Here is an 11,862-nt window from a genome sequence, read left to right as displayed (position 1 = left end):
TGTAGGGCTCAAGTAGAAATTGTTTTGAAAATGATGGCAACATATTTACAAATGTGCTTGACACAAAGGATGGATGGATGGATGGATTGTGATAAGAGCGGCATGAGGCCCCAATAAAATGATTTAAAGAAAAATAAAGTCATGCAGTTCCCTGGGACAGTTTCAACTGTCATGGAATCTAGACTTTCTGGAGCCATGAAGGCTGGGTGAGTCCTGAAAACCATCTTTAACCAGGAAACCTAAGCCTTCCTTCACGCAAATGCAGTCTACCTAAACTAATTAAGAACGTCTGTGCTTTTGGAAAACACACTCCAGGAGACCAACCTTGAGTGGTGAGAGAGGACGCTCGGGGCTCGGGGTAAATGAATGACCAGCAGGGCAAGGACAAGCCTGAGCAGGACACATGATGTGAAGGAACTAGTCCACCTTCCTGTATTTACCACACGTGCGTGGACATTGCTGAATTGGCACATTTGGTTTGTGCATTTTCAACAATAAAATCACGTCGCTTTTTCACTGAATGAAATTCTCCCAAGGATTTTCATCACACTTAAGGGAGACACTACCTACCCTGGCCTGTGAGCACGGGAGGCCTGGCCCTTGCCCTCCTCTCCGGCTTTGCCGCGCGCAGACCCCTTTGCCCTGAGGTGTGAAGCACACTGGCCTCTTTTTTTGGTCTCTGAACACGGCCCTTTGTGCCCTTCGCCCGACTTGGCCCTCTGCTTCCTGGTCTTGGCGTGACAAGTTCCTTCTTTTTAAAATTTAATTATTTTATTTGATAGCTCCTTCTTAGCACTCAGAGTCGTCTCCCCAGAGAAAACTTTCCCTAAAGTCACTCCCCACTCCTCACCCCGATGTGACCCTGCGCATGTTTTCTCGGAAGCTGGTGTGGGTTTGCTCACTGGCCACTGCCCCCACAGGGTTCCGACCCCAGTCTACCTGGTTCACCACTTTCAACTCCGGCACCTGGAGCAGGCCTGATGGGCTGTATCACATTCTCCTGAGCCTCAGTTTTGCCACAGTCCCTACCAAACAGGGTCCGGAGGAAATTAGATAGACTCGTAATGCCCAGGCAGCGCCGGCGCTGGGGAAGCAGTGGCCTGGCCTGCCCTCCAAGCAGTTGAACCAGTCTCCGTCTTAGGTCTGCCCAAGTCCAGGACGCCCGGAGCAAGCAGAGTGAGGGCAGATTCCGGAGAAAAGGTGAAGGCCAAGGCGTTTCAGCTCAGCTGTACGTTTACTAGAAAGGCCATGGACAGATGAACCCTGAGTTACCAGCTGAGGAAGAAATGAAACACACACAACAAGAGCCCCTGCACGCCTCGGCCGGCCCCACTGGTCGCCATGACCTCAGACCCCAGCAGAAGTGGGCCCAAAAGTGCTTTCCTGATCCTGCCCCTGGGCAGCCCACCGCGACTGCAAGGGACCGGGTGGGTGGGGTGGGGCGCGGGCGAGGAGGATGCTGGTGCCGGGAGCTGGGAGTCGGCATGGCGGTGGTCCTCACCTCTAGCAGGATGTGGTTCTAGACCCACCCCCAGCAGAATGGAACTGAAAAGAACCTGGGAGAGAGTGAGTTCTAACCAGCCAGAGGCTCTGCTCGGGAAGGTACCGCTGGGCTGCTCCGACTGCCGAAGGTGTGCAGATGGCATCAGAGGGCCAGTGGTGGGGTCCCCCCCACACCCCTCAAGCTGCTCTGAGTCTCAGCTACGCAGTCTTAGCAGGACTCAGTGCTTCTCCCGGCCTGCACTGGCTACTTCTGCTCCCAGAAAGGCAAACGGATCTGGTCAAAATCCGTGGAGATTGATGCCATTTCTTTCCTTAGAAAACGATGAGTTTGCACAGTGGATCAGTTCCAACCAGCAGCGCCTGACTGGGGAGAGTCCATCCTGGGGAAGGAGAAGGCACTTCTCACACCCTCATGGCGGGTGAGCTGGGCGGGCTGCTTCCTGGGCGTCTTGAGGCACCAGCTCCCTCTGGTCCTGTGACTCAGGTCGGCTCCCTCTGGGAAGTGTGCTGCCTCCCGAGCTAGCTGCCCTGCGGCCTGGACGTGCGGCCCCTCACAGGGTGGTGGATGGTAACTTCCTCACCCGCCGCTGGGCCAAGATAGATGATTCAATGGGCTTCAGCTGGGGGGTGGGCTTGGAGCTGTTGAGTGCGGAGTACGTGGCGGCCATTGCTCCCTGGGGGGGGGGGCGGGAGAGAGATATCAGCTGACTAGATGGGTGGGTTCCAGTACCAGGCCCGTCCAGCCCCTCCCTGTGTCCCAACGGCCAGGGCTCACCCAGCCTCCTGTGAATGTAGCCTCGGGGGTATGGCCTGCATGGTCTTTGGGCCCCGCTACATGTTAGATTGGGACCCCCAGAGGGCAGGGCTGGGTCTTCTTTGCCTCTGTCCCACTGGCAGGTGCCCAGCTCAGACACAGATTCCCCGGCTCTGCCAGCCCAGGTCCCTGCCCAATGGAACTTTGGTCTGGGTGCCCAGAAGCCCAGCAGCTGGGGGTGGTCGTACCTTCACCAGCTGCAGGTCCTGGTGGGAGAGCTGGCTCTGGGGGAGCTTATCTTTCTGGATGATCCACGGGTGGTGCAGGACTTGTTTGGCTGTGAGGCGCTGGTGGGGGTCTACATGCAGCATCCTGGACACCAGGTCCTACGGACACAGGGTTTGGGAGGTTAGCAGGAGAGGTCAGTAGAGCCGATCGCTCTGGCCACTGGCAAGAGATGAGCAGGGCCGCCAGGGCTCACCATGTTCTGCCAAGACCTTTGCAACAGCCCCAGTGTCCCCAAGACTAGACCAAGCAACCCCTTCCCTTCTCTGGGGCTTTGCTTCTGCAGAGACTTCTTTCTGGGATGCCCTTTCCTTTCTCCTTCACCCTCAAAATTGTTGTGTGGGAAGGTGGGGCTGAGCACACTTCGGTTCAAAAGCATCTCCTCTCCTCATCAAGGGAGGGTCCAGGACAAGCCCCTTCTACTCGCCGAGCCTCAGCTTGCTTCCTGCGTACAGGACACACTTAGTTTATACAGCTCAGAAAGGCTCAGCTCCAGTGCCTGGCACAGAGGCTCCCCCAAATTGGAATTTTTTTCTAATATCACAAACCCAAATGCCACCACCTTGCTGCTCTGTTTGGTGCCTCCACTGCCCATACTCCAGGCCAGCAGGGCCCACCTCTCTGCTGTGCGGCATCTCTGTCCCTTGTACTTATCTCCCACCGCACCATGTCCCATGAGACTGCGGCATCTCTGTCCCTTGTACATATCTCCCACCGCACCATGTCCCATGAGACTGGGGCATCTCTGTCCCTTGTACATATCTCCCACCGCACCATGTCCCATGAGACTGGGGCTGTCATGGATGCAGCCCCCTTGCCCCTACCCCCAAGCTCCCCACCCCCCATAGGAAGGCTCAGAGTGATCAGCAAGGTCGGGGACGGGGGTGGTCTGCCTGGGCCTCTTCCACTTGGAGAGACAGAGCAAGAGGGATTTGTAGAACTTGCGAAACAAGGCCACCTCCTCATCCACCACAGAGCCCTCGTGGTGGGGCGGTGCAGTTGGGCTGCCAACCAGAAGGTCAGAGGTTCTAGCACACCAACCGCTCTCTGGGAGAGAGATGAAGTTTTCCGCCCCTGTAAAGACTTACTGCCTCCGAAACTCATGGGGGGCAGTTCTACTCTGTCCTATGGGGTCGCTACGTGTTAGAATCGGCTCGACGACAGTGAGATTTTGGATACCACTGACCGCGGATGGCTCGAGATGTGCAGCGGCGTCCCCCCTGTAGACACGCCTGGTCCAGGCCTTTCAGACCCACCTTGGCTGCTTCTGAAACTGTGTTCCAGTTGCCCCCACTGAGGGTGAACTTCCCACTGCCGATCCGGGTCAGGATCTCCTCTGGCGTGTCACTGGGCCCATTGGCGAACGGAGTGTATCTGGGGACAAGGCCTGGCCTCAATCCTGGTGAAGGGGTCTATCTCCCACTCAGAGTGGACTCCCAGGGGCAGGTCGTCCTCCACAAAGGCAGGACCGTGTCTCTACCTTCAGGCCTTTCTGAGGGCACTTCCCACCAGACAAGCCCCACCGCCCTCTGAACAAGGAGGCGGCAGGAGGAGGGCGGGGGGGGCGCTCACCCAGCCAGCATGGTGTACAGCAGGATGCCCAGGCTCCAGATGTCACAACCTTCGTCGTAGCCCTGGCGCTTCAGCACCTGGCAAGGAGGCCAGTCTGAGGGCAGTGCAAAGTGGCCCCGTGGGACACGGGTCCTTTGGTGCCTGGGCCAAGACCAAGGGACTGGAGTCCGGGAGCAGCGGGAAGTCTTGGGAAGGGGCACAAGGGCTAAGGGGCCACGGTCCTCTCTCTTGAAGCTGAGGCAGCCAGGCCACTCACCTCGGGGGCCACGAAGTTGGCAGTGTAGCACGGTGTCATGAGGAGCCCGTTCTCAGCCCGCAGCTGCTTGGCGAAGCCAAAGTCACAGATGCGCAGGCACTCGGGGTTCCCAGACTCGTCCACGTACAGGATGTTGCTGGGCTTGAGGTCCCTGTGCACCACCTGGGGGCAGAGCACGGGGCTCAGGCCACAGGCAGGGTTGGCAAAGTCATGAAGACTCAGGCCCCTGAGAGGGGACGTAGGGGCTGCCTACTTGAAATGTGTACACAGACTCCTAGCAGGTATTTGTCAGTCATACCCGATGCCAACTTCCTCCCTCCTACTTAGGGAGTTCTTAGGGTCACCCACTGTGGGAAGCGTATGCATGGATGCTCGTATGTTTAGAACAAACCTTTGCAGTCCTCGCATTTTCTAGAGTGGCGTTGATGGCAGCCATTGCAGGATGCAACCACGCGAGGCCTGGATTTCTCTTTCCCCTCATATCCCTCGGGCAGCCCACTTGGTGGACTCTACCGTTGACTATATCCAGAGTCCGACCATCCCCTCGGCCGACAGAGCTCTGGTCCCAGCCACTCTCGCCCTGCCCTGGATCACCGCAACCGCCACCAGGAGGTTTGCACCCTTACCTCCTGCAGTTGACGTGCCCCAAGAAGTCAGGTCAGGGCACCCTCGGGCTTGCAGCCCTCTCAAGAGAAAAGGCCTTTACAGAGGCCTGCGCGGCCCCTCCCCGCACCCCCAGCTCTCGCAGTCTGTTGCAGTCACACCAGCCGCTACTCTCCCTCCCACAGGCCAAGCACACTCCCGCCTCTCTCTGGTCTTCGCACCTGCTCCTCCCTCGGATGTTCGCCTAGGTCACTCCCTCGCTCTGTCAGGACCCGGTTCGAACGCTGTCTTATCAGCGAGGCCTTCTGGGACAGCACCGCACCCTCAGTACTAAGTGGTCCTTACCTGCTTACGTTTGATCCATCACATGCACCACCACCGCACATCATACTGACCTGCTTCTTTCCCCACTCTGCCTGGAGGCGTGTCTGCCCAGTGGCGTGTCAGCAGCGCCTTAAGCGTTCTGCTTCTACGCGTCTGCTCACTGTATACAAGTGCTAACAGGAGTCCCCGGCACCTCGCAGAGACTCTAGAAGCATTTTCTGACGGGACACGTGAATGACACACCTTCTTTGGAGCCCATCAGGACCTGCCTGTCCATCTGCTTGGCTGCCTGTAGCGGAGGGCGCAGAGCCACTCCGCTTCTCTTTCGGAACTTTCCGTGGTAGGATGGGAGAAGCTACCCATCTCGCCATCGGCACAGCTGAGATACTGACCTTCGGCCAGACCCTATGTGAATCCGGCTGCCTACCAGACAGCCACTGCTGGGCAGTCCAGCGACTCATCGTGACCCCTCTCCACCTTTCCCTCCCATGGCAGCTCCCACGTCTCCCTCCCTCCATCCCAATCCTTCAGCTCCACACCCCGCCGCTCTGCTCCCACTCTGTAGCTTCACTGATGCCTGAGCTCCGAGGCCATGCTTCCTGCCTAGGTGGTGACTGACAGGATGATTTCATCACATTATTCCGTGGCCACAAGCCTCCGATGGCTCCTCACTCCTTCATGGTAAAGGCCTGAGTCCCCGGCCTGCTATGGGAGGCTTGGCCTTCTGTCTAGCGCTTCCCCGGGGGTGCCAGGAGCTCACACTGTCTGTGTGGGCAACACCTCTTCAACTGGGCAACCGGCACAGAGCGAGTGCAAGTGAGCATCTGCGTAGAGACGATGACGACCACTCACACACTGCTCCGAGTCGACCTCCGCTCACAGTGACCCATCTAGAAAGGCTTCCCAAGGCTGCACATCCTTACGGGAGCAGAGAGCGTTCTCCTGTGGGGCCACTGATGGGTTTGAACCGCTGACCTTGCAGTTAGCAGTCAGCGCTACCGGGTCTCCTTGCAATAAGCGATCAGACCTGTGGAACACTGGAGGCCTGGCTGGCTAGCCAAGCCTTGCTGGACAGTGAGCCTGCAGGCCCGCTCCTTCGGCAGTGACAGGTTGGAGGGTCAGCCAGGCCCACCACAGCTGAGTTCCACAGAGGGAAGAGGGCCAGGCGATGAGAAGGGCAGGGCGACGCCAGCAGGGCAGCCCCACAAGCACTCTGGGAATTGCTTCTCAGTCCCTTCCCCAGGCAGCATGTCAGGCCCTTCTTCCTAGGACAACTGAATGGTCCAGGCCCCTGGGAATGTTCCCTGCAGAGGGCACCTGCGAGTCCAGAGGGCGGTGCAGCTCAGCTTCACTGAACAAGCACCCTTCCCTGCCCGGAGCGCCGGCCTCATTCCTCTCTGCGCATGGCAGGCCAGGACTCCTAACTCTGGGACCGGACTCCAGGTCGAGGAGGAAACCGAGGCTCTGAGGGGAGGACTGGGGCCAGGTCTGACCTTCATTCCACGGTCTTTCTAGATCAGTGCGGCACTGGTGGCATTTTCAGAGAGGGGCGGGGGGATTAGGTATCTTCCAGCCTTCGTTCTGTCAGCGCAACATAGGGAAATGACCGACTCCCACAGCAAGAACAGCTTCTCAGGGCAAGCGCCAGGATGCTCGGCTGGTGGTTCTGATACCTGCCCCCAGGTGTGTGTGTGTGTGTGTGTGTGTGTGTTCACGGAGGGCAGTTACGGTCTCATGACTCACTGCACCAACAAGGGCAACAGCGGGTTGGACAAGTGCTGAGAGTGGCCAGGCTGGACAGGAGCCATGGCCAGCTGACAGTCACCATGGAGGGACTCAGGCCTAGTTTTTCAAAAACAGCCAAATTCCAAAAGAAAAAGAACCCCAGGAACCGCCCGCCCACCCCTTGGAGGCCCGCCAAACACCACCGGCAGCTGAATGACCGAGTGTAGCCACTGGCGTCGCAGCCTGGGCACTGGCTGTGATTTCAGAGAGGTCGGGGCGTGACCCCTGGCCCCACACCAGCGGGGGCACGTCACCTTCCCTCTCCAGCCTCGCTGTCCTCTTTCAAATGGGGCTGGAAAACGCACAGCCCCCAGGATTCTAAGGAGAAGCGCATGAGCTAGTGCCCTGGGAATGTCTAGCACAGGGCGTAGGAAAAGACGGCTGCCGTCCTAACAACTCCAGCACTGTCTAGGTGAACCCCGACACCCGGCCGACGCAGTGACTGCTGGCTAAGGAGCCTTAAACAATGAGAGGACAAGACGTGACTTCTTACCCCACCCCCAGCACGGCTTCCAGGCCAGACTGGCTCGAGACGCAGGCGGGTTTCTCGGCGCCCGGCCTTCAGTTCTCTTACTTACGCAACATGGAAACAAGAGCATCGTTTTCACGGGTTCGCTGGGACAACCTTATGAGTGACTGAGCCCCGTGCTCAGAGCCCTGCCCGGCTACGCTCCGTGGCTTTCGGTGGCTGGCGGCGGAGGCATTTTACCATCCTCAGCGTCATCCGATGACGCGCACTCAGGGGCCTGTCGTCGGCCAAACCCTAGACGAAACTGCTCTCTCTGTGCGAGCCATCTGCTGAGAGGCAAGCTGAAGCCCGACTCGGGCTGAGCGTCTCCCGAGTGGGGCTTCGGGCCGGCTGGGCCCACAATGGCAACCAGCAGGAGGGGTGCAAAGGGCTTCCCGTCACTCAAGAAATCCTGCAAAATAAGCGAGGGAAGACAGCCCAACCCGAAGTGAGCAAGTGGCTTGGGCAAGTAGTTCATCAAGTGGCCGCCCGAATGGCCGGTGCAGCTCCAGGAGGTGCTTCATGGGGCATCGTGGGCGGAGTGCATGTTAAAACACAGTGAGAAGCCACCTCACACTCACAAGGACCCCGATTCAAGACGGGCGGGGAAGTACCAAAATCCACAGACACGTCTGGAGGGAGTGTACCTTGGTGAAACTACATGGGAGGACTGCTAAGAGCTACAGATGAACGTATGACCCAGCAGGCCCACTCCTACGCGTCCACCCAACATGAAAACAGACACCTCCTCACCCGCAGACACGCAGGACGAGCGGTAATCCTCCCCAGCTGGTAACAAGCCCACGCCCAGCAGCAATGACAAATGGACAGTTAAATCGTGGTCTGTTCGCAGAGCAGGTGCCCTGGTGGCATGGGGATTACTGGGGGTCAGACGGGACTTTCTTCTCCCATAAAGAGTGACCGTCTCCTAGGCCCAGAGGGCAGTGCTACCCTGTCGACGGGCTCGCCGTGAGTCAGGATTGACTCGACGGCCGTGAGTTTGGTTTGGTCGGCTCGGTTCGTGTGGCAGCCGGCAAGGGCCACTGTGCCGCCCACCACACACACGATCTCAGACCCCACGCAAAAGTCGGCTTGGAACGGCCATCCCTTGGCGGACGCAGGGCTGGGAGGGCGGGGGGCTGCAGAGAAACGGGAGAAGCTTCTTCCCTGGGTGCCCTGTCCATGGGCAGAGCCACTCTTTTAGAAACCGACTAGCTTGACCGTGCTGATTTGGTGCACCTGTGGGCTCACACGTCCATAAAAACGCTAGCTTTAATACAGAGGCTCCGGCTCCCTGCCCCCCTTTCCCCTCTCGGCTGCCGTGAGGTCCCAGTTTCTAAACCACAAGCACTGCGGACGCCAGCTCAGCCTAGAGGCTCTCCCGCCAGATCACTCAGCTTTCTTGCCCTCATCCGCGTCCGGGGCTCTGGGGAAGGCCAGAAACCTTGGCTAGCCACAGCCTCTTGGCTTTAGGCAAAAAAAATGTTTTTCCAACAACCTCCTCACCAGGAGAAAGAACTCAATTGTCAGAAAGCACAGCTGTCACCGAGGGGCGCCCGTGGCTGCAGAGGACGTGAGGCTGTCCTAAGTTGGAGCCTGCGCCCCTGCTGGATGAGTCATCGCCCCAGAGGAAGCCTCACTGTGGCCAGTTCTCTGAATTGAGCCTTCCTTTCGGCTCTTTCCCATAAACCTTCTGGGGTAACGTCAACCTGTGCTTACTGAGAACAAGACAGGAAAGGAAAATACATTTACCGTCTGACCTGGATGTGTACCGGCTGCTGCAAAACACCAGAGTCTCATCAACTAGAACCATTCAAACCACGTGTGCTGACCAAACCGAAGTTCTGGTTATAGGGCAAGGTTGTTTTAAAACAAAAGAAATTCCCCGTCATAAATTAGACACTGCTATTTTGCAAACCCTAATGAAATCATGGGGAAGCCTGCTGCAGGAGACCGCTTTCAATCGTCGAGAAGCAGATGCCATTCTGTGGACCGAGGTGCACCTGACCCAGGCCACGGTACTCCCAATCGGCTCCCGTGCACGTGCACGCTGGACCACAAAAAAGGAAGACGGCAGGAGCTGCTGCATCGCAGGACGGTATTAGCGGCGAAGACCACGCATGGCCTGCCGGAAGGACAAACAGATCTGTCTGGGAAGCACAGCCAGGAGACTCCTTAGAAGCAGGCTGGCCAGACTCTCACCTACTTTGGACATGTTGTCAGGAGCGACCAGTCCCTGGAGAAGGGCGTCCTGCGTGACAGAACCGAGGGTCCATGAGAACGAGGAAGTCCCTCAAGGAGACACATATGGACTAACCCAGGGGCCGCAACAGCGGGCTGGAGCAGAGCAATGCTCCGTTCTGTTGTGTATGGATGGGCTCGCTGAGTCGAAACCAACGAGACAAGCACAATCACAACAATGAAGCAACTGACGCAGGTAACGCGCCTCCTCGAAGGACAGAGCCATTGGAAGAAGAGATGATGAGCATCTTTCCGGTGAGATCAGACCACCTGACCGCCTCCCCACCGGGCACCATGACAAGAGCAGCCGGCAAATATGATGTACTAGGAGCCAGCCCGCCCCTCCCAAACCCGCTCGGTGTTGGGAACGCCTGTCCCCAAGTTGAAGCTCCATCACATTAAGAATTTAGAGCATCTTCTAACGGACAGGGAATGTAGGCCACAGAACACTTCAAATGCTGCCGCAAGGAAGCAGACAGACATTCAGAACGAGCACATTCTACAGAACGACTGATCTCTTCAGCTTGTCAATGGTATGAAAAAGGGGAAGTCTACACGAGGGGCATGCTTGAGAAAACACACCGCACGCCACGGAGCTGCGCATGCCACAGCACGCAAAAGTTGTCCTTTTTTCTTTCTTCTTTAAATTTAAAGAGAGACTTAAGGAATAGAAAACATAAATAAGACGGGTGGCCTTGTAGACATCCTGAGACAATAGGGGCAAGGTTGTGTCTCCAGGATGGATGCCGCGTGGGAACATGTCACGGTCGACGCTGGAGCTCTGTCATGGGACAAGCGGTATAGAGCTGCAGATTAAGGAGGAGGGGGCAGGGGCCTGGGACATGCTTGAAAATGCTTCCCTTCCAGGTATTCATGGGCCAAGTAGTAGCTGCCCCGTCCTTTCAGAGCATCAGCAAAATAAGACATATTCGTTCAGGGCAGGCGTGACAACGAGGCCAGGACAGCTCTTAAACCTGGGTGATCACTAGGTACATGGGAGTCCACTGTCTCACTCTGACTGGGCTTTTAGACGTTTTAAGACTTCTAAATAAAAATAGAGAGGGAGATGTATGTGGCAACGGTCTGGTCGATGTCCCCCCTAACGTGGAAGTAGCGTATGTTTACCACAAGCCGGCCTGGCACAGGTGCCTGCTCACAGCCACCCTGGGAGGGGGCCGCTGTCCTTATCACCAGGGTGCAGAGGAGGAAATCGCTCGGAGGGGTGAAGCAGTGAGTCCAGCCTCACAGATACGTGGATGCAGGCAGAGGCTGCATGCTTGTGTGTGTGTGTGTGTGTGGGGGGGGTGTCATTGTGGGGAAGTCATAGGCAACCAAAACATGCTTCAATTCCAGATTTCGACACATATCACTCAGTGACACAGGATCTAGCCTTCAAACTGCGCCCCCATCCGTTCTGTCCAACAGAGCCTGCTCACTACCCAGCAGAGAGACCCCCGGGCCCCACCCTCACCTCAAGACAACCCCTCCCCCTTTCCTGCCTCCCTTCCGCTCTGGGTAACCACTAATAACTCTTGGTTTCCGTGCATTTGCTGATTTCATTTAAGTGAGATCATACAGCATTTTTGTGACTAATTTCTCTCGGCATGATGTTTTCAAGGTTCACCCGTGTTGTGGCTCGCATCGGGACGGGGCCTGCATTCTTAACCCCACACTGTCGTGCTAGACACGCCCTGGGACAGAAACCCAACCTAACTCGCCTGCTTACGGCTTTCAGACACTGTACAGGCCATCTCTACCTCCCTGCCGCTTTGCAGCCTGTGGCCCCCGCTTGGCCAGGCCGTCCTTGCCTTGCATGAGAAAAGTCACATTCAGACATTGGGATCTGGGTCTCTACTGCAGCACCTATGGTGCCACCCCCAGCACCCTCCTGCAGCCACTTCCTGGGCCAGCACAAACCCCCTGCCAGATGGCTCCCTGAAGCCCCACAGTGACCTTGACCGTCCCAGGTTCAAACACCAAGTCTCCCCTCCCCTGCCAGGCATTCTGGCTCCGTCCCTCCTCCTGGCCCAC

At 57.4% G+C, this 11,862-nt stretch overlaps 1 protein-coding gene across 2 annotated transcripts in view; it reads right to left on the bottom strand.

Moving 5' to 3' along the window:
- Positions 1-1,215: 1,215 nt before the first annotated feature.
- Positions 1,216-11,862, bottom strand: part of RPS6KA1 (ribosomal protein S6 kinase A1) — a 66,858-nt gene continuing 56,211 nt past the window's right edge. For both annotated transcript variants that reach the window (XM_075552796.1, XM_075552795.1), the window contains exons 18-22: positions 4,371-4,532; positions 4,115-4,191; positions 3,799-3,916; positions 2,506-2,643; positions 1,216-2,177 (exon numbers count right to left, since the gene is read on the bottom strand). In XM_075552796.1, the coding sequence (XP_075408911.1) occupies positions 2,055-2,177; positions 2,506-2,643; positions 3,799-3,916; positions 4,115-4,191; positions 4,371-4,532 (618 nt within the window). In that variant the 3' untranslated portion in view covers positions 1,216-2,054. The remainder of the gene's footprint in view (positions 2,178-2,505; positions 2,644-3,798; positions 3,917-4,114; positions 4,192-4,370; positions 4,533-11,862) is intronic.

The sequence above is a fragment of the Tenrec ecaudatus genome, chromosome 1, assembly GCF_050624435.1.
Source record: "Tenrec ecaudatus isolate mTenEca1 chromosome 1, mTenEca1.hap1, whole genome shotgun sequence".
Classification (NCBI taxonomy): Eukaryota; Metazoa; Chordata; class Mammalia; order Afrosoricida; family Tenrecidae; genus Tenrec; species Tenrec ecaudatus.
This window is presented reverse-complemented; position numbering and strand designations above follow the sequence as displayed.